The following is a 21,858-nucleotide window of genomic DNA, read 5'->3' as shown; positions in this document are numbered from 1 at the left end:
AACTTCCCACAAAGACAGGTGGGAGAAGGGCTACCTAAGTATGGTTCTCAATCAGAGACAATGATATAAAGCTGTCCCTGATTGAGAACCCTACCCGCCCAAAACATAGAAATACAAATAATAGAACATAGAATACCCACCCCAAATCACACCCTGACCAAACCAAATAGAGACATAAAAAGGATCTAAGGTCAGGGCGTAACAGACACACCGATGGCCCACTTTCAGGGCCACTGTAAGAAAGTTGCCTTGGCCCTGATATAGAAACCTAGCTGTCTGAATGTGGGATTGAGTTCATATGCAAGTTTAGAAGACCTATTTGTGGAGCAATTTGTGTAACCCCCTAGATGTATGCATTCAATGGACACTTACATTCTATGTCTCAGTAGGATGTAAAGTGACATATAGGCTACAGTAGCCATAATTACATATTATTGATTTTTTTTAAACCAATTGTGACACATAATTAAGCAATGTGCTAGCTAGAGGCAGTGAATAAGTAGAAGAATAAGACATTTGTTTTCAATCAATCAAGGACTAATGTAGGGTTTCCCAAACTCGGTCCTCGGGACAGTGTAGGTTTAGATTTTTTTACCATAGCACTACACAGCGGATTCAAATATTCAACTAATCATCAAACTTTGATCATTTGAATCAACTGTGTAGCGTTAGGGAAAAAACCAAAACGTGCACCCCTTGAGTTCCTGAGGACCGAGTTTGGAAAACGCTGGACTATAATACAGTTATGCTCTGTTACCCGAGCGTCCCGTCATGGAATGCCTTCAGCCGAAAGAAATCTATTAAGCATTATTCCCATTTCAGGACATTTACCAATTTATATCCATAGACGAGACGCTTTCTGTTTTACAACTGAATTTTTAGCTAACAGGGTCCAATTGGAACATCTGACCGTGGTCACATGACACAGTTTACGTAAGAGTTTTTATTTTTTTTACAACGATAGTATCACTAATGGTGTTCTAAGATATCGTCTCAGAATAGTGAGTTGAACAGGGGGAGAAGAGCTCAGAAAATAAGATAAATAGAAATAGACCTACTAAAAGGGAAGATTAATTTAGCGACTATACTACACAACCGCAATCATTATGGGAACGGATAGTACCGATTGTATGCTGCTTCTTGCGGCAGAAGCGTTTCAATCTAAAAACTTCGGGCTCGCGGCGGACATATACGAATGCCAACTGCTGCACCTCTGCGACCCTAGTACGCAGCAAAATCTCTTGGTGAAACGAGCCGATGCCCTGGCATTCGCTGGTAAATTGACCGATGCTTTCGAGATCTATCGAAAAGCGGCAGAAATCGACAGACTACGACCAGTCCATCTGGATAATCTTATTGAATATCTCTCGAACAGTATTAAAATACAAGATGTGACAGACAGTAAAAACAACAGACAGGAGACACACTCTGATTGCGTTGGATATGATGCATTTACCTGCAAAATATGTTACGGATTTCTATACGAGCCTGTTACCTTGCCTTGTGGACACTGCTTTTGCAAAAAGTGCCTGGACAGAGAAAAAATGCCTGTCTGCTGCAAAGAATGTAATGACAGTCGGCACACCAAACTCAATGATGTGGACAATTATAGAGTTAATGTTGTTCTTAGTAACTTGTTGTTAAAGTGGTTTCCAAGTCAATTACTTGCTGTTAATCTGAGACGTGAGGGGAATGGACTATATTCAGATAAAATAATGGATGCTGCTTTGGAAAAATACAACGAAGCAATACAAATAGGTATGGTATTTTAACTTTTCATTTAAACTAATTCGAAATGCAATTTAACACTTGAAATGGATGGCCTATATCTTATGCAATGTTGCAACAGCATTTAGGCTACTGTTTCCAGTGCGTACATGAGCTGGCCTAATTGACAGCTGAATCAGCAGGTGTGTGATGTAACTTCCGCGTGGCGTAAGCTGCTCTACATTGTAACAATTCAGTGGGGAAATTATTATAACAGTGTATCATGTTTATTACTAGGCTATAATTATCCCCTTAATTGAGAGATTCATGCATATGACATACATGGGCAGATGTATGGAGGGTGATTAGGGCCAGTTCGAAATTGCTAAATAGGAATGTGAAATGATAATCCACAATTAAATTGCAGTTTTAAATTAAAATAGAAAATGGTTAAAGGAGAATTGTAAATGGTAAACAGATTCTAAATAAACATGGTAAATGGAAAAAGCCAAATGGTAAACAGAAATTCGTAAATGCAATCTACATAGTGAAATTGAAATAGATATTTTCATTTGTCAACTACCCAATTAAGAATTATATTTTCAATTAACAATGTAAAAGTGTATGCAAATTACTTCTTGGAGGCATGAACCAGGAGAGCAACACCACACCCCCATGTAGTAGTTCACCCTAGCCATGCCATGCTGTACATTAATTTGAGACTAGTGTAACCAACAAACAGGGTGCGAACCCAGGTCTTCTGCGCACCAAAAAAGCATAGGCCCACTAAGCTGAAGCCTAGGCATTGATACTGGGAGCCAATGCAACTCTTCATGTCTCAGGTAAGGTTAGGCCTACTCATCATGCATGTGTGGTAACTGAACCAACTCAGTTACCGATCACCATTTCTTTGACCTCCTCCTCCTCCTCCTCCTCACAGAGACCCTTCTGAGCCACAGCACATATATGATTAACAGGGTTTGAACAAGTGTCTTCTGCACATCAGAAGAGCACATTAGTACGCTAAACCAACGATTATAGCTAACTCTTAAGGTTTCAGGTAAGGTTACTCATCATGCGAACAACTAGGAAAATACTGGTTCGGTAACTTTGCACAGTGTTGAATAACTTTGCCTGAGACCAGAAAGTTTGCTTTGGCTCCCCAAGCTAAAGCTTTGGCTTAGCAGCATGTTCTTCTGGTGTACAGGACACCAGGTTTGAACCCTGTTGGTTTCACTAGTCTAAAATCCATGCACAGAGAGCATGACATGGTTAGGTTGTATCACTGTATGGTGTTGTGCTTATCTCCTAGTTCACACCTCCAGGAAGTAATTTGCATACACTTAAAACATTTAAAGAGAAAAGAGAATGCTAAATAGAGCAGTTAGAAAATGATAAAAGCCACTTTTACATTTCACTTTGAACATTTCACTTTGAACATTACATTTACCATTTTCTGTTTAGCCATTTTCATTTAAAATTCTGTTTACCATTTCCAATTAATTGTGGCATGAATCATGTGCATTGATATGAACATATAAATGCATTTATCATTTCTACATTTCAATTGCGTTGCATTTTCATACTGACACTGACCACCCTACACACAAATGGGCGTGTGAAGGTTGAATAAGATGTTATGTAGGCTAGGGGACCAAACATTGCTTAAGGTAAAAAACAATAAAACAAATGTAGGTCAAGGGTACTAAAAGTTCGACAGCAGACACAGTAGTATTGGTTCCACTCTTGTGTGCCGCATTGATATTATTATTGATTATCAAATCAAAATGTTATTAGTCACATGCGCCGAATACAATAGGTAGACCTTACAGTAAAATTCTTACTATCGAGCCCTTAACCAACAATGCAGTTTAAAAACAAATATGAGTAAGAATAAGAAATAAAAGTAATTAAAGGGCAGCAGTAAAATAACAATAGCGAGACTATACACAGGGGGGTAACCTGTACAGAGTAAATGTGCGGGGGCACCGGTTAGTTAAGGTAATATGTACATGTAGGTAGAGTTATTAAAGTGACTATGCATAGATGATAACAACAGAGAGTAGTAGCAGTGTAAGGAGGCAGGGGGGCAATGCAAATAGTCTGGGTAGCCATTTGATTAGGTGCGCAGTAGTCTTATGACTTGGGGGTCGAAGCTGTTTAGAAGCGTCTTGGACCTAGACTTGGCGCTCCGGTACCGCTTGCTGTGCGGTAGCAGAGAGAACAGTCTATGACTAGGGTGGCTGGAGTCTGACAATTTGTAGGGCCTTCCTCTGACACCACCTGGTGTAGAAGTCCTGGGTGTAGAGGTCCTGGATGGCAGGAATCTTGACCCCAGTGATGTACTGGGCCGTACGCACTACTCTCTGTAGTTCCTTGCGGTCGGAGGCCGAGCAGTTGCCATACCAGGCAGTGATGCAACCAGTCAAGATGCTCTCGATGTTACAACTGTATAACCTTTTGAGGATCTGAGGACCCATGCCAAATATTTTCAGTTTCCTGAGGGGGAAAAGGTTTTGTCGTGCCCTCTTCATGACTGAATTGGTGTGCTTGGACCATGTTAGTGTGTTGGTGATGTGGACACCAAGGAACTTGAAGCTCTCAACCTGCTCCTCTACAGCCCCATCGATGAGAATGGGGGCGTGCTCAGTCCTCTTTTTCCTGTAGTCCACAATCATCTCTTTTGTCTTGATCACATTGAGGGAGAGTTTGTTGTCCTGGCACCGCACGGGCAGGTCTCTGACTTCCTCCCTATAGGCTGTCTCGTCGTTGTCAGTGATCAGGCCTACGACTGTTGTGTCATCGGCAAACTTAATGATGGTGTTGGGAGTCGTGCCTGGCCGTGCAGTCAAGAGTGAACAGGGACTGAGCACGCACACCTGAGGGGCCCCTGTGTTGATGATCAGCGTGGCAGATGTGTTGTTACCTTCCCTTACCACCTGGGGGCAGCCTGTCAGGAAGTCCAGGTTCCAGTTGCAGAGGGAGGTTTTTAGTCCCAGGGTCCTTAGCTTATTGATGAGCTTTGAGGGCACTATGGTGTTGAACGCTGAGCTGTAAGTCAATGAATAGCATTCTCACATAGGTGTTCATTTTGCTCAGGTGGGAAAGGGCAGTGTGAAGTGCAATAGAGATTGCATCATCTGTGGATCTGTTAGGGCGGTATGCAAATTGGAGTGGGTCTAGGGTTTCTGGGATAATGGTGTTGATGTGAGCTATGAGCAGCCTTTCAAAGCACTTCATATAATATATAATAATAATATATGCAATTTAGCAGACGCTTTTATCCAAAGCGACTTACAGTCATGTGTGCATACATTCATGGCTGCAGACGTGAGTGCTACGGGTTGGTATTCATTTAGGCAGGTTATCTTAGTGTTCTTGGGCACAGGGACTATGGTGCTCTGCTTAAAACATGTTGGTATTATAGACTCAGACAGGGAGAGGTTGAAAATGTCAGTAAAGACACTTGCCAGTTGGTCAGTGCATGCTCGCAGTACACGTCCTGTTAATCAGTACATGTCCTTGACCTGTTTATAGATCTTACTCACATTGGCTGCGGAGAGTGTGATCACACAGCTGGTGCTCTCATGCATGTTTCAGTGTTATTTGCCTCGAAGCGAGCATAGAAGTAGTTTAGCTCGTCTGGTAGGCTCGTGTCACTGGGCAGCTCTCGGCTGTGCTTCCTGTTGAAGTCTGTAATGGTTTGCAAGCCCTGCAATGGTTTGCAAGCCCTGCCACATCCGACGAGCACCAGAGCCAGTGGTGTATGATTCGATCTTAGTCCTGTATTGACGCATTGCCTGTTTGATGGTTCGTCGGAGGACATAGCAGGATTTCTTATAAGCTTCTGGGTTAGAGTCCCGCTCCTTGAAAGCGGCAGCTCTAGCCTTTAGCTCAGTGCTCTCAGTGCTCTACAGCTTATCATGAGAGATGTAAATGTTTATCAACAATCACTTTCAACTATAATCCAAAATCTGCACATTTTCACTATGAACTAAAGAAAACTGGTATTGTGTGACAGAATGATGGTTTAATGAGTAGATAATCAGTTTCAGCCTCTATTTCAATTTCTATTGAATTTGACCTTGATGTTTTCGATGTATAGTTCAAAATGATTTTGTATCAAGATGTCATGTACATTTATACTTTTGGAACAAAGTAAATCTCTGTCTATCCAAGTAAATATATGTTTTTTTGTATTTTCCAGCTCCAAGGGACCATGTGCTGTACAGCAACCGATCACAGATCAATTCCAGTCTGAGGAATTATGAGGATGCACTTCATGATGCAGAGATGGCATGCAAACTCATGCCTCTTTGGTCAAAGGTGAGAGTTGGATTTTTTTCCCCATGTTTAATTTAGATCTACCATCAGAGCTTCACAATGCAACATAATGATATTGTTCTACCGATGAATAAACATTTGTTTATTTTTCTCCCAGGGACATATTAGAAAAGCACAAGCTTTAGTCTGTCTTGGGAAATGTGAAGAAGCGTTAAGAGAGTACCTGGTCGTCATTACATTAGATCCTGAAAGTAAACTGGCAAAAAGAAAGGCGCAAAAGATTCTGAGTGATCTTCTGGCCCCTGTCACTGATCAAGTACACAACAGAATCTTGGATTGCACAAGTCTACTGTCTTCCAGAAATAAAATAAAAGGTGGCATCCTGAACACCTCAACCTCAAGCTGCAACACCACTTCCTCCAAGTCTTACAATGTAAGAGAAATCGTCCATCTTTGAGGTTTTTAAATTACAATAAAGTGTTATCATCTAGTGCATTGAGTTGAGCCCATGAACTAATTCAAATGTTCTATCATCACCCTTTCTCACAGGAGTACAAGAATATTGCCTCTCATGAGAAGTTGACATCGTCACCTACGCTGAGTGAACCTAAGACGGGCGGCTTATTTGAGACGATGGCATGCGGCGAAAAGAAAGGAGAAGATCAGGTGGACCTGAATGTCTGCCATCCCACCGTCATTGACAGGAGCGTCTTCCTCAAACGCAAACGTAGCTCATCCGAGGACAGCCAAGTGGACAGTAGCGACACCTGCAAGCGCTCCAAATCTGGTACGTTTTAAGACTTTTTGCCTCGCCTCTTAAATCATTGGAGCTATATTGGCATGATATTTACTATTAGTGAAGCAGTTGTTGAGATTCACTGTCTAACTCAAATGTTTCTCCTCCTTTACAGAAGTGACCCAGAATGAAGAGGCGACTTCCTGGAGTGCAGTGCTTTCTGACCTCATAGACCCGGCTGACCTGGAGTGTTCTCTTTGTATGAGGTGAGAACATCTCCGTGTAGCCATCCATCCGTGACAAAACTTGTATCTGAATTGTAACCATTTGCCACTTTGCCAATGATAGTAATATAGTGTTCTGCTTTTGAATCAGATTATCTATGATTAGTGAAACTCACAGCCAAAGATATTCATCTTCCTTTCTGATAGTATGAAACAATAAAGATTCGGTATGACGCAATAAAGATTAATAGGTAAACATTTAGTCTTATTTTCACAGTTATAGCCTACATTTAAATTATCAAACAATGTAAACAAGAAAACCTGAAAGTAAACAATAATAGAGTAGCGAGAGACATTGTACCACTCTATTGCACAATATTGTGTTCTTTATCTCCATGGTAAACCCTAGGCTCTTTTATGAACCAGTCACCACTCCTTGCGGCCACACCTTTTGTCTGAAATGCCTCGAGCGATGCCTGGACCACAACCCCAAGTGTCCTCTCTGCAAGATGGAGCTGGAAGAGTATCTGGCAGAAAGTAAATACAACAAGACTGTCTTGATGGAGAACCTCATCTGCAAGTATCTGCCAAATGAGCTCATGGACAGACAGAAAGTCAACGCAGAAGAGATTGCAGATTTATCCAAGTACGATTAAAAGCAGCATACAGACATTATCCGATTGCTTCTGAACTGTGTAACAATGACATCAGACACTTTATAAAATGTTACTTCATCTATAACTTTAGATATATTATATCCTCAAACCTTTCTTTTGCAGCCTAAACAAGAACGTGCCTATATTTGTTTGCACCATGGCCTTCCCCACCGTTCCATGTCCTCTTCACATCTTTGAGCCTTGCTACCGCCTGATGATCCGCAGGTGTATGGAGATGGGTACCAAGCAGTTTGGAATGTGCCTCAGCGATAACCTCAAAGGGTGAGTAAAGCCTGGACAAAGCAGAGAAACATTGTGTTTTAGTGTTCCTTAGTCAGGCAGGGGATATTGGTGCCATCTGGCAGTAAATTTGAATAGCTGTTGTGTCAACTCTTGTTTGGCGCCATTGAGGAGGGCCTTAGGCTATAATCAGAGCTGAGCAGGTATTGCATGTTGTATTGCAGCGTATCCCAAACTCGGTCCTGGGGAGAGGTCTCCTCGTGTCCAAAACATTGGGCCTGTTCTGAAATTGACCCAGGGCTTTCTTCCCAGGACCCTACCCGAATACATTTATGTTTTAAATATAGATACCCGGTCCGAATGGCTCCGAGGACAACCAGACCCGGCCCCGTATAGACCCAGTCAGGTCCAGAGCCAGTCCCGATCTGAGTCAGGGAAGCAGCAGAAAATGTATATTTTTAGCTAAGTTATTAACTGAAGCTGTTAATTCACATACCAAGGAATAGAAGAACGGAGCTAGTATCAGGCTGCCAAAGCTAGGTTATTTATCATCCAATCTGATTACATAGTACCTGTTTTGACTGCGTCAAACCGAGAAGAGAAGCTAGTTAAGCTAGCTATCTAGCTAGCAGGGTTGCCTAATCATAGCTTCATAGACTGCGCTTTCCCCCGTCCTAAACGATAACAACAACTCCATTCAAAGTATTAAGTAGCAGCATCCCTGTTGGCTCTTGGGTCGTTGAAACATATCCTTCTCATTTAACCTTTAATTCCGTCATTTTAATTCCATCTTCCATTGATGTGCTAACTTGCTTACCACGATACACACAGAGCCAGAGGCCAATGCCCGCTTTGATGACTTGTGATTGACTGCCAAAAACAACAAGCTACATGTGCCGCTCTCGTGAAAATCCACAGCAGAATAAATAAGACCATTTTCAATCTCTACTGCAGCAGTCGCGTTCTGGTATTTACGGGTCCTTAACAGCAAATTTAGTACTAATATATCGGAGAACCGTGACAATCAAATCTGACCCGGATCCGAGGGTCAACTACAGAATTTTGGACCGGTCTCGGGTCATTCCCGGGTAATGTCCTTGTGGACCTGTGAAGACATCTACCAAACGGATGCTCATTGTGGTTTTTGCCCCAGCACTACACAGCTGGTGCAAATAATCAAAGCTAGATGATTAGTTGATTATTTGAATCAGTTGTGTTGTGCTAGGGCAAAAAAACAAAACGTGCACCCAGAGGGGCCTCAAGACCTAGTTGTTTAAGCAGATAGTTTATATAGCCTTTTTTATTGTTTGTGTCACCTGTGAATGCCTAAGACACATTTTGGATCCATATCTACTTATTTGCCTTCCCCATAGATTTGCCGATTACGGTAGCCTCCTGGAGATCCGAAACGTGGAATTCTTTGCAGATGGCCGCTCCGTTGTGGACACCATTGGGATAAGAAGGTTCAAGGTCATTAAGCACCACCAGAGAGATGGATACAACACAGCAGACATTGAATACCTGGAAGACGTTAAGGTATTTATTTATCATAAACTAAAGCATTTGCATGAATGTTGTCTGAACTATTTTTTACCTGTATTAGTGTATCTTGTTGTGCTAATAAATGCATTTCTTGTTATGTAAAGGTGGAGGTTGTGGCAGAGAAGGAGCTGCAGAGTCTCCATGATGCAGTATACGACCAGGCCTTAATCTGGGTCAACTCCCTGAAAGAAGAACAAAAGGAGAGGATCGTGGAGCAGTTTGGGCGCATGCCAGAGAAAGACTCTGAGCCACAGGTAAATACATGAATCCTGGACATACAGTGTATTCGGGAAGTATTCAGACCCCTTGACTTTTTCCACATTTTACAGCCTTATTCAAATATGTATTAAATACATTCAATACAATACCCCATAATGACAAAACAAAAACAGGTTTTTAGAAATGTTTACAAATTCATAGAAAATAAAAACAGAAATACCTTATTTAAATAAGTATTCAGACCCTCTGCTATGAGATTTGAAATGGAGCTCAGCTGCATCCTGTTCAGTTGATCATGCTTGAGATGTTTCTACAACTTGGAGTATACCTGTGGTAAATTCAATTGATTGGACATGATTTGGAAAGGCACACCTGTCTATATAAGGTCCCGCAGTTGACAGTGCATGTCAGAGCAAAAATCAAGCCATGAGGTCAAAGGAATTGTCCGTAGAGCTCAGAGACAAGATTGTGTCGATGCACAGATCTGGGGAAAGGTACCAACACATTTCTGCAACATTGAAGGTCCACAAAAACACAGTGGCCTCATTCTTAAATAAAATAAGTTCGTAACCACCAAGACTCTTCCTAGATCTGGCCGCCCGGCCAAACTGAGCAATTGGGGGAGAAGGGCCTTGGTCAGGGAGGTGACCAAGAATCCGACGGTCACTCTGGTAGAGTTCCAGAGTTCCTCCATGGAGATGGGAGAACCTTCCAGAAGGACAACCATCTCTGCATCACTCCACCAATCAGGCCTTAATGGTAGAGTAGCCAGACGGAAGCCACTCCTCAGTAAAAGGCACATGACAGCCCGCTTGGAGTTTGCCAAAAGGCACGTACAGGACCCTCAGACCATGAGAAACAAGATTATCTGGTTTGATGAAACCAAGATTACACTCTTTGGTCTTAATGCCAAGCGTCACGTCTTGAGGAAACCTGGCACCATCCCTACGGTGAAGCATGGGGATGGCAGCATCATGCTGTGGGGATGATTTTCGGGGACTGGGAGACTATTCAGGATCGAGGGAAAGATGTACGGAGCAAAGTACAGAGAGATCCTTGATTAAAACCTGCTCTAGAGTACTCAGGACCTCAGACCGGGGCAAAGGTTCACCTTTCAACAGGACAACGACCCTAAGCACACAGCCAAGACAACGCAGGAGTGGCTTCGGGACAAGTCTCTGAATGTCCTTGAGTGGCCCAGTCAGAACCCGGACTTTAACCAGAGACCTGAAAATAGCTGTACAGAGACGCTCACCATCCAACCTGACAGAGCTTGAGAGGATCTGCAGAGTTGAATGGGAGACAATCCCCAATTACAAGCTTCTATACCCAAGAAAACTCTAGGCCTGTAATCACTGCCAAAGATGCTTCAACAAAGTGCTGTGTAAAGGGTATGACTACTTATGTAAATGTGATGTCTTTTTTTTTATTTTTATCTATGAATTTGTAAAAATGTCTGAACCTGTTTTTGCTTTGTCATTGTGGGGTATTGAGTGCAGATGAATGAGAAAACAACAACAATATAAACCATTTTAGAATAAGGCTGTAACGTAACAAAATGTGGAAGATGGGGCTGAATACTTCCCGAATGCACTGTAGATCACACATACGTTAAATCTATTTTGATTTGACACAGTTTATGTTGAATAGGTTGTGGCTGGATTCTTATGGTTATTCTCCTGCTCTCTCCCTCTGTAGGCCAGTGCCAATGGGCCATCCTGGTGCTGGTGGCTGCTGGCAGTCCTTCCCCTGGAGGGTCGAGCCCAGCTGCCCTTCTTGGCCCTGACATCCCTGAAGGACCGACTCAGTGGTATCCGCAGAGTACTCCTCTTCATGTCCCGCAACCGCTCCTCTCGATGACTCCAACCCTCACACAACCATCTATCTCCTCCATGTGGGTGTCTGTTTTGTCTGTTTTTTGTTTTTATCTGAAAGACCGCATTTTAACAAAAGCCTTTGTGTGAATGGGTTACTATTGGCAAGTGGACTTTAATTAGATTACCGAAATGTGATCCAAGGATTAGAAGAGGCTACTTATGGACTGAATATTTTAAAGTGTGCTGCAAAGGCGATAGTGTTTTGACTTTGTTTGTGTTATTATTTATGAACATGGAACATGTTTACACCACTGGGAGAAAATTACTATTACAATGATGACTTATTATTTCCAAAGGGTTTATTAACCACAAATTACATATTATAAAACCCAAAACCCCTTAGAATGTGTAGAAAATTAGAGGGGAAAATTGCAATACAGCACAGTACCTTTTTCTGATGACGTTTTTAACTGTATCATTCAGAGGATAGTGAAATTCTCTTCCTGTTTTGGTGTAGATGAGTGCAATACACCTGCAGTTAAAATGAGCCATCTCCTACTTACGATGGAATGATTCTTGGTATTTATAGGATCTACTTAGCACTGTAGTTGCAGCAACAGTGTAACTGATAGTCCCTGTTTTCCATGCATGGTGAGCAAAGATGGGTTGTGAGCTTTGCCTTCAACAAAGGAAGACATTTTTAGTTTTTTTGGATGTTACATATTTCTTTGTCCGCCAGAATTTTTTCCGAGTTTTCTACAGTTATTTTTATGTTAACGCTGATAAACTTTTTATACAGACGATATTGAACCAGGATGGTTATGCAGTGAAATCTTGGGGAAATGTGTTAATTAACAAACATATTTTTTTATTGTAAGGGGAAATTTTAAGTTATTGCATTTATATAGGGCTTTCTTGGCTCGGCTATTATTTGCACCAGCTATGCTCATAAAGTTAGGGGTGACACAAGTGACAGACAAACAAAGTGACTGCAATAACGGTCACCACTTGTGCTACGTGATTCCTGGCTATTATACAAAAAAAGACAACGACGTCAATGTGAAAATGCAAATAATTGTAGACAAGGGAAATATAAACTTTTAGTGTAGAGAGTGCCGGATTTATTAGCCCTGCTGTTTTTACCACTTTCCAAAATTCTAAAGTTTGATTTGATAAGTTTTACGTTTGGTTGTCATGTCCCAAGCCGAAGACACTCTGAAATGATTTTCCTAACCATTCAAAAAACTCACGAAGGAGTTGGAAGACTGCTTCCTGTCATTTGAACCTCATCGTCTTGTCTTTCAAGCTATCGTCCGGTGGAACCATAAACTGTAGCATCAAACACTGTGATTTCTAATATTTTTCAACATTTAGTGCCTTAAGTTGGATTTCTTCCATGATGCCAGTACCAAGAAGAATAATTTAGACAAAGATAGCATTCCAGTGAGGAAGACTTGGCTGAAAAGTCCAAACTATTGAGCTGAATATGTGGTCTTCTCTTTCGAGGACACAAACAGTACATTTAAAAAATCCAGTCTTGGTTCATTGTGTGACGAGTCTTAAGGTTGTGGTTACAAATATTGGTAAAACTCAAATCCTGGTTCATTGTATGACGAGTCCTGCAATTGTGGTTACAAATATTGGTACCAGTTCTTATATCTTATCACAACTAAATGAAAGTCTTCTCAATGCAAGGACACAATGTGAATATTTTCTATTGACTTTTGTATAAAACAACAACATTGAGACTTGGTTAAGGTTGAATAAATGTTTTTTGAATAAAAGTTGATTGATTGGCATGTCAATTCAAGTAGCTTATATTTCCTCACCAAAATCTCATACTTTTACATGTATATTAATTTGATCTCTCGGTTGCATGTTAGCCAAATTGTCATTCATCTATGTATTTTACCCATTTACATCAGAAAATGCCAAAACAATAGAAATTCAAAGGTACCTTTCTGACCTTTTTGAATTCCACATTGAACGTTGCACTAGTGATCTAAGTCAATCTACCTCTGACACTCCTGTAGCTCTTTCACCACAGAACATGCTTATTGATTCATATTGACATGTAATTTGTTTCTATGGAGATGATGTGACCATGGAGTCTTACTTTGGTGGTTGTGTAACACTTGTATAATGGCCTCTAACTGTATGTGTTTACAAAAATGAATGTATGTGGTTGGCATCTTATCCAATGTTACATTTTTTTTGTTTTTATAGAAATGTAGTCATTGCAATGTTATACAATGTACAAAAAACACAATTCTGAATAAAAAAGGTTATGCTCTTAATTTGTGGAATAAGGACTAAACCGATGGTCTTTAATCTGAAGCATCCCTAATCCTGTGTTCTATATTTCTCTACTTTGGTTACGTGCTTGTCCGTTGAAAGAAGTATCAATGTAGCTCTTTAGAAATGTCTAGAAAGCTTGGACATAACAAATATCTTATGAAGTGGTGCATTGAGTTTACATAACACTGAATGTAGGTCACGGTTAGAAGGATAGATACGCTATTCCGCTCCCCCTGTCCCACTACCCCACATTCTGCAGCCCTGCCTTTTTTGGGGGGAGGAGATGACCTGACCCTTACCCCCCCGAATCGCACCACAGCACCTCCATGACTGGGAGGGATGATGGACTCAGAGGAAGGGGGGGGACAAGTAGTACCAATGTAATTTGCAGGCTGTCTGTCTGGTGGGAGTCAGGGAGAAGCCAATGAGGATATTTTTAATAGGGCTTACATAACGGGGGCAGAGTCAGACGTTATGTAAACTTTGAAATCGGGTTAGCATCTGCAGAGTATCTGTGTATCTTGTTCTCCTGCCTTTGAGTGGCTGCTGCCAACACACTGACTCAACTCCAGCCACTTGAATAATGGGAATTGATGGGAAATTATGTAAAATATATCACTAGCCACTTTAAACAATGCTACCTAATATAATGTTTACATACCCTACATTATTCATCTCATATGTATATGTATATACTGTACTCTATATCATCTACTGCATCTTTATGTAATACATGTATCACTAGCCACTTTAACTATGCCACTTTATTTACATACTCATCTCATATGTATATACTACACTCAATACCATCTACTGTATATGCCGCTCTGTATCATCACTCATTCATATATCTTTACATATTCTTTATCCCCTTACACCTGTGTCTATAAGGTAGTAGTTTTGGAATTGTTAGCTAGATTACTTGTTGGTTATTACTGCATTGTCGGAACTAGAAGCACAAGCATTTCGCTACACTCACATTAACATCTGCTAACCATGTGTATGTGACAAATACATTTTGATTTGAGAGAGGGCATGTTTCAGCAGTAGGTCCCGGAATATCGCCAAATATCGCTTACTTTTAAATTTTACATAAGGTGTCCTGCTCTGTTTATTCAGGACCGAAAAATAAAGAAACAAACTTCAGAGTGTCAAAGTGGGGTCTCAAAGGCGTGAAGAAAGGTATTATTAATTAAACTACAGAGAGTCCCACTGGAAATAGATTTTTCAGCATCGGCCTTAAATCAGATCCTTCATCAGTGTGCCCTGGCCAGAGACTGGCCACATAATACTAGTCTTGTGTTACACGCCAAGTAAGGTTATAACTGAAAGGTTAAGGTCACGAGATGCAGGGGTTGCTATGGGAAAATTACACCTAACCCCCGATTTTACAAAACATGTAACACACTGACAGAAGTAGGGCAAAGCAGTGCATTGTGGGAAAACTGGTTACCTAACTCACCCAGAAAAGGTATCTAGGAGGTTAAGTTCCCTGTCTGTGTGCTGATGTGATGACAGAACACCTGCTCAGGGCTAGTTATCCCATTGTAAACAATGTGGGAAACTGCGTGAGAGGGCTGTGTGTTAGAGGGCTTGAGTGTGCCTCAAGCTCGTATGATACAGTGTGACCTGTAAGGAGGACTCTGTGCATTGATGTTCCTACTCGCATGATCAATGGAAAGCCTCACATGACGGGTTTGGGAGTAGAACTGCGCAGTACAGTGGCTGATGCCCTGTTGCTGCCTGTGGATGGATGGAACAGGGGCTGGGCTCTGGCTGCAGTACTGCCTCCTATCGCCTCACTTCTTCAAACACTTCCATACTGTCAGACTAACTGTGCTGGGCTTGTGTAATGTGCAGACATCCTGCCCTCATGTCTCATCCTCAAGCTGCTGGCGAGGCTGAGGCGTCATTGCGAATGAATGCATAATAATTTTAATGTGTTTGAAGTGTTGTATAATGGTTAGACATCACATTGCAGCAGATATTGTAGGGTTCGTCTTTGTATTCTTCAATGGAAAAAAAACACAGATCCTTTAGACCTGCAGCTTGCTCCTCTAAAAATTGTTACACAATCATTAGGTAGTGTCTCCACGGCTGTGTAAACTTGTTCAATGTACACTGACTTTGTACAGGCCGGGCCCCTGTGGTGGTCATTATACGGGGCGGCAGGGTAGCCTAGTGGTTAGAGCGTTGGACTAGTAACCGGAAGGTTGCAAGTTCAAACCCCCGAGCTAACAAGGTACAAATCTGTCGTTCTGCCCCTGAACAGGCAGTTAACCCACTGTTCCTAGGCCGTCATTGGAAATAAGAATTTGTTCTTAACTGACTTGCCTGGTGAAATAAAGGTAAAAAATATATTTAAAAAAATACAGTTATTATACACCTACTGTGTAAGGACCACCACAGGGGCATGGCCTGTACACACTCAGTTTGTACAATTGATGTACCACACATTTGACACAACACTTGTGTTACAACAGAGAGTTTGTCTGCAAAAAAAGGAGACACAGACCAATGCTTTGTGGAAACTCTGTTTCACAAATATTTTGTATCACAGGATTGTGTCAAATGCATTTTACATCAGTTGTACAATTTGGGCAGAGTGTGTATGGGGCAATAGTCTATCTTGTATTCCACTTGTCTACCCTAATTCAATAAAAATAAAGATGTACTCATTTTAACACCAGGGGAGGGGGCCATTAAACTGCAAAGACGATTAAACAGTAAGATTTGAAAAGGCTATCAACATGAGCTAAAGCACAGGAAATATCTCTGACACTGAAACATTCCTGAAACATGCAACTGAATGTGTGATCTGTGCTTCCAACAAAACAGCTCACACGAGAGCTTAACCCATGGCCTGAAATGGAAGGTTGTGGAACTAAAAAGAGATTTCATGAGTTAGTGCCTCGGCTGACTCCCCTCTTCGATCCACTATTGTCATCTGAAAGTACATGGTATTATGTGCATGATGCTTCCGGTTCCGGTTGGAGCGAGTGGTCGCATCTGCACGTCGCTCCAACGGGTAGTATAACTTTTTCATTATATTTCATTATATCACAACGGTTTGATTTGTCTTATCTTAGCAATTTCTTCTCAGCTAGCTACATAGCCGTCTTTGTATCAAAGATAATTGCGTAATTATCGTATTTCGCCGTCCTAACGTAGTCTTCACTAGCCAGCTAGCTAACGTCCACTGATTAGCTGCACTGGAGAAACTATTACACTCAACTGAACGACTTGATTAGTTTAGTGTTAGCTAGCTACATAGCTGTCTTTGCTGTCTTCGTATCATCGTATCCAAGATAATTGTGTTGTTTAGGTTTAGAGTGTGTAGTCTTAGAGTGATTATCTTAATTTACCGAGGTTAGCTAGCCAGCTATTTGTCGTCCTTAACGTAGGTGACTCTGCTAGCTAGCCAACAGCTAGCCAACGCTAGCCAACGTCTTCTGTATAGAACTCAACTACCCGGTCGCATTCACAGGTAGTATCACATTTTCACTTCATTTCATTACAGTACAACGGTTTGATTTGTTTGATCGTAGCTAGCTACTTAGCTAGCTACATAGCCGTCTTTGTATCAAAGATAATTGTGTAGTCTAGAGCGATTTTCTAGGTTCGCTAGCCATCTATTGTCGTTCTTTTAACGCAACGTAACGTAAACATCACTGCTAGCTAGCCTGCTAGCCCCCGAATAGCAACACTGCAGAAACTATTACACTCAACGGAACGACTTGATTAGTGTAGTGTCAACAACGCACCCACTGCCAGCTGCCCTACTTCAGCAGTACTGTATCATTTTAATCATTTTAGTCAATAAGATTCTTGCTACGTAGCTTAACTTTCTGAACATTCGAGACGTGTAGTCCACTTGTCATTCCAATCTCCTTTGCATTAGCGTAGCCTCTTCTGTAGCCTGTCAACTATGTGTCTGTTTATCCCTGTTCTCTCCTCTCTGCACAGACCATACAAACGCTCCTCACCGCGTGGCCGCGGCCACCCTACTCTGGTGGTCCCAGCGCGCACGACCCACGTGGAGTTCCAGGTCTCCGGTAGCCTCTGGAACTGCCAATCTGCGGTCAACAAGGCAGAGTTCATCTCAGCCTATGCCTCCCTCCAGTCCCTCGACTTCTTGGCACTGACGGAAACATGGATCACCACAGACAACACTGCTACTCCTACTGCTCTCTCTTCGTCCGCCCACGTGTTCTCGCACACCCCGAGAGCGTCTGGTCAGCGGGGTGGTGGCACCGGGATCCTCATCTCTCCCAAGTGGTCATTCTCTCTTTCTCCCCTTACCCATCTGTCTATCGCCTCCTTTGAATTCCATGCTGTCACAGTTACTAGCCCTTTCAAGCTTAACATCCTAATCATTTATCGCCCTCCAGGTTCCCTCGGAGAGTTCATCAATGAGCTTGATGCCTTGATAAGCTCCTTTCCTGAGGACGGCTCACCTCTCACAGTTCTGGGCGACTTTAACCTCCCCACGTCTACCTTTGACTCTTTCCTCTCTGCCTCCTTCTTTCCACTCCTCTCCTCTTTTGACCTCACCCTCTCACCTTCCCCCTACTCACAAGGCAGGCAATACGCTCGACCTCATCTTTACTAGATGCTGTTCTTCCACTAACCTCATTGCAACTCCCTCCAAGTCTCCGACCACTGCCTTGTATCCTTTTCCCTCTCGCTCTCATCCAACACCTCCCACACTGCCCCTACTCGGATGGTATCGCGCCGTCCCAACCTTCGCTCTCTCTCCCCCGCTACTCTCTCCTCTTCCATCCTATCATCTCTTCCCTCCGCTCAAACCTTCTCCCACCTATCTCCTGATTCTGCCTCCTCAACCCTCCTCTCCTCCCTCTCTGCATCCCTTGACTCTCTATGTCCCCTATCCTCCAGGCCGGCTCGGTCCTCCCCTCCTGCTCCGTGGCTCGATGACTCATTGCGAGCTCACAGAACAGGGCTCCGGGCAGCCGAGCGGAAATGGAGGAAAACTCGCCTCCCTGCGGACCTGGCATCCTTTCACTCCCTCCTCTCTACATTTTCCTCCTCTGTCTCTGCTGCTAAAGCCACTTTCTACCACGCTAAATTCCAAGCATCTGCCTCTAACCCTAGGAAGCTCTTTGCCACCTTCTCCTCCCTCCTGAATCCTCCGCCCCCTCCCCCCTCCTCCTCTCTGCAGATGACTTCGTCAACCATTTTGAAAAGAAGGTCGACGACATCCGATCCTCGTTTGCTAAGTCAAACGACACCGCTGGTTCTGCTCACACTGCCCTACCCTGTGCTCTGACCTCTTTCTCCCCTCTCTCTCCAGATGAAATCTCGCGTCTTGTGACGGCCGGCCGCCCAACAACCTGCCCGCTTGACCCTATCCCCTCCTCTCTTCTCCAGACCATTTCCGGAGACCTTCTCCCTTACCTCACCTCGCTCATCAACTCATCCCTGACCGTTGGCTACGTCCCTTCCGTCTTCAAGAGAGCGAGAGTTGCACCCCTTCTGAAAAAACCTACACTCGATCCCTCCGATGTCAACAATTACAGACCAGTATCCCTTCTTTCTTTTCTCTCCAAAACTCTTGAATGTGCCGTCCTTGGCCAGCTCTCCCGCTATCTCTCTCTGAATGACCTTCTTGATCCAAATCAGTCAGGTTTCAAGACTAGTCATTCAACTGAGACTGCTCTCCTCTGTATCACGGAGGCGCTCCGCACTGCTAAAGCTAACTCTCTCTCCTCTGCTCTCATCCTTCTAGATCTATCGGCTGCCTTCGATACTGTGAACCATCAGATCCTCCTCTCCACCCTCTCCGAGTTGGGCATCTCCGGCGCGGCCCACGCTTGGATTGCGTCCTACCTGACAGGTCGCTCCTACCAGGTGGCGTGGCGAGAATCTGTCTCCTCACCACGCGCTCTCACCACTGGTGTCCCCCAGGGCTCTGTTCTTGGCCCTCTCCTATTCTCGCTATACACCAAGTCACTTGGCTCTGTCATAACCTCACATGGTCTCTCTTATCATTGCTATGCAGACGACACACAATTAATCTTCTCCTTTCCCCCTTCTGATGACCAGGTGGCGAATCGCATCTCTGCATGTCTGGCAGACATATCAGTGTGGATGACGGATCACCACCTCAAGCTGAACCTCGGCAAGACGGAGCTGCTCTTCCTCCCGGGGAAGGACTGCCCGTTCCATGATCTCGCCATCACGGTTGACAACTCCATTGTGTCCTCCTCCCAGAGCGCCAAGAACCTTGGCGTGATCCTGGACAACACCCTGTCGTTCTCAACTAACATCAAGGCGGTGGCCCGTTCCTGTAGGTTCATGCTCTACAACATCCGCAGAGTACGACCCTGCCTCACACAGGAAGCGGCGCAGGTCCTAATCCAGGCACTTGTCATCTCCCGTCTGGATTACTGCAACTCGCTGTTGGCTGGGCTCCCTGCCTGTGCCATTAAACCCCTTCAACTCATCCAGAACGCCGCAGCCCGTCTGGTGTTCAACCTTCCCAAGTTCTCTCACGTCACCCCGCTCCTCCGTTCTCTCCACTGGCTTCCAGTTGAAGCTCGCATCCGCTACAAGACCATGGTGCTTGCCTACGGAGCTGTGAGGGGAACGGCACCTCAGTACCTCCAGGCTCTGATCAGGCCCTACACCCAAACAAGGGCACTGCGTTCATCCACCTCTGGCCTGCTCGCCTCCCTACCACTGAGGAAGTACAGCTCCCGCTCAGCCCAGTCAAAACTGTTCGCTGCCCTGGCCCCCCCAATGGTGGAACAAACTCCCTCACGACGCCAGGACAGCGGAGTCAATCACCACCTTCCGGAGACACCTGAAACCCCACCTCTTTAAGGAATACCTAGGATAGGTTAAGTAATCCCTCTCACCCCACCCCCCCCCTAAGTTTTAGATGCACTATTGTTAAGTGACTGTCCCACTGGATGTCATAAGGTGAATGCACCAATTTGTAAGTCGCTCTGGATAAGAGCGTCTGCTAAATGACTTAAATGTAAATGTAAATGTAATGTAACAAATACCTCCTCTCCGGTCAGGTCACTCACAGTCAGTGGGATACAGTAGTGGACTAAATGGACATTGGGCATACTGTAGAACAACATTTTTTTTTAGTGATGTGTAGCTCAATTAAATATATGTCAAAATGAAATAATACATATAATTTATGATGATTTTGGTGTGTAACCCTTTAACACTGTGACCATGGCATAGGGCTGGGCAATATATAAAATTAATTTCACTAATTCAAATGTATGCTTTTGCGGGATATTCCAAATTCATGTATCGCAATAATCTAGGTTTTGTTATGTTACGTTTTTATGAGCATTTATTACCGCTTGTTCTCGTTTCAAATATTTTTTATTGAACACACACAAGAATGTTGTATAGGTATACAAGACAGGTATACAATTCTTATCCAAACAAAAAAGAGCATACAGGAACAGCAAGACCCAGAGTTCTGGGTGCAAAACAAATAATACAAAACACAACATGTAGAAAGAAAGAGGGTAGATGTGTGGATATACTCCAAGCTCTCTTCCCAGTCTGCCACCGAGATGTCAGTCCCTAGTTCTTCCTCCCATTTTGCCTTAATGGCATCTGTAGAAGGTGTGCTAACAGATTGAAAAGCATCATATAGACGCGATATCAGTTTGTCTGAGGTGGGGCATATTTTTATGCATCCGTCAAACATGGAAGGTTTAACATTCCTAAATGTTGGGAGGTGTTTTCTAACGTAGTCTCTAATTTGTAGGTATCTGAAAAAATTACTTCTGGGAAGATAAGTTTCCCTCAGCAACTCAAAGGAAGTGAAGGTCCCTTCTATGTATAAATCCCCTATGGTACTTATCCCCAACTCTCCCCATTGCTCAAAGGTGTTATCAAGGTTTAGAGGGGGCAAAGGAGGGATTCCTGGCAACAGAGAGTATGAATGACATTGGTCTAAGCTCAAAGTGGACTTTAATTTGCTTCCAGATTCGGACTGTGCTATGTATAATAGGATTGTTACAATAAAGTGACATCTCCAAATTGACAGGTGACAAAATCACAGTGCCAATAGAGAAGGGGTGACACTCCTCACACTCCATACTAAGCCAGCTGGATGACGGAAGTGCGTCATCCACCAG

At 43.2% G+C, this 21,858-nt stretch overlaps 1 protein-coding gene across 1 annotated transcript; it reads left to right on the top strand.

Annotated features, from left to right (window-relative positions):
• The first annotated feature begins 957 nt into the window (after window positions 1-957).
• Window positions 958-13,722, top strand: LOC123994029 (LON peptidase N-terminal domain and RING finger protein 3-like). The gene is made up of 10 exons (XM_046296510.1): window positions 958-1,758; window positions 5,915-6,033; window positions 6,149-6,424; window positions 6,541-6,778; window positions 6,903-6,993; window positions 7,361-7,597; window positions 7,731-7,889; window positions 9,221-9,383; window positions 9,494-9,643; window positions 11,307-13,722. Exons 1-10 carry the CDS (start codon window positions 1,107-1,109, stop codon window positions 11,466-11,468), a joined length of 2,247 nt encoding a protein of 748 aa, XP_046152466.1. The 5' UTR covers window positions 958-1,106; the 3' UTR covers window positions 11,469-13,722.
• Window positions 13,723-21,858: the final 8,136 nt, after the last annotated feature.

This window comes from Oncorhynchus gorbuscha, linkage group LG13, assembly GCF_021184085.1.
Source record: "Oncorhynchus gorbuscha isolate QuinsamMale2020 ecotype Even-year linkage group LG13, OgorEven_v1.0, whole genome shotgun sequence".
NCBI lineage: Eukaryota > Metazoa > Chordata > Actinopteri > Salmoniformes > Salmonidae > Oncorhynchus > Oncorhynchus gorbuscha.
The sequence above is the reverse complement of the archived record's forward strand: the minus strand, read 5'-3'. Positions and strand labels throughout refer to the sequence as shown.

What these genes read in the sequence shown, in the direction of transcription:
- LOC123994029 (XM_046296510.1), top strand. Translation starts at nt 1,107, where the DNA reads ATGGGAACGGATAGTACCGATTGTATGCTGCTTCTTGCGGCAGAAGCG. An exon ending in CAACGAAGCAATACAAATAG is followed by an intron (nt 1,759 to 5,914) that starts GTATGGTATTTT and finishes TGTATTTTCCAG; the next exon opens with CTCCAAGGGACCATGTGCTG. An exon ending in TCATGCCTCTTTGGTCAAAG is followed by an intron (nt 6,034 to 6,148) that starts GTGAGAGTTGGA and finishes TTTTTCTCCCAG; the next exon opens with GGACATATTAGAAAAGCACA.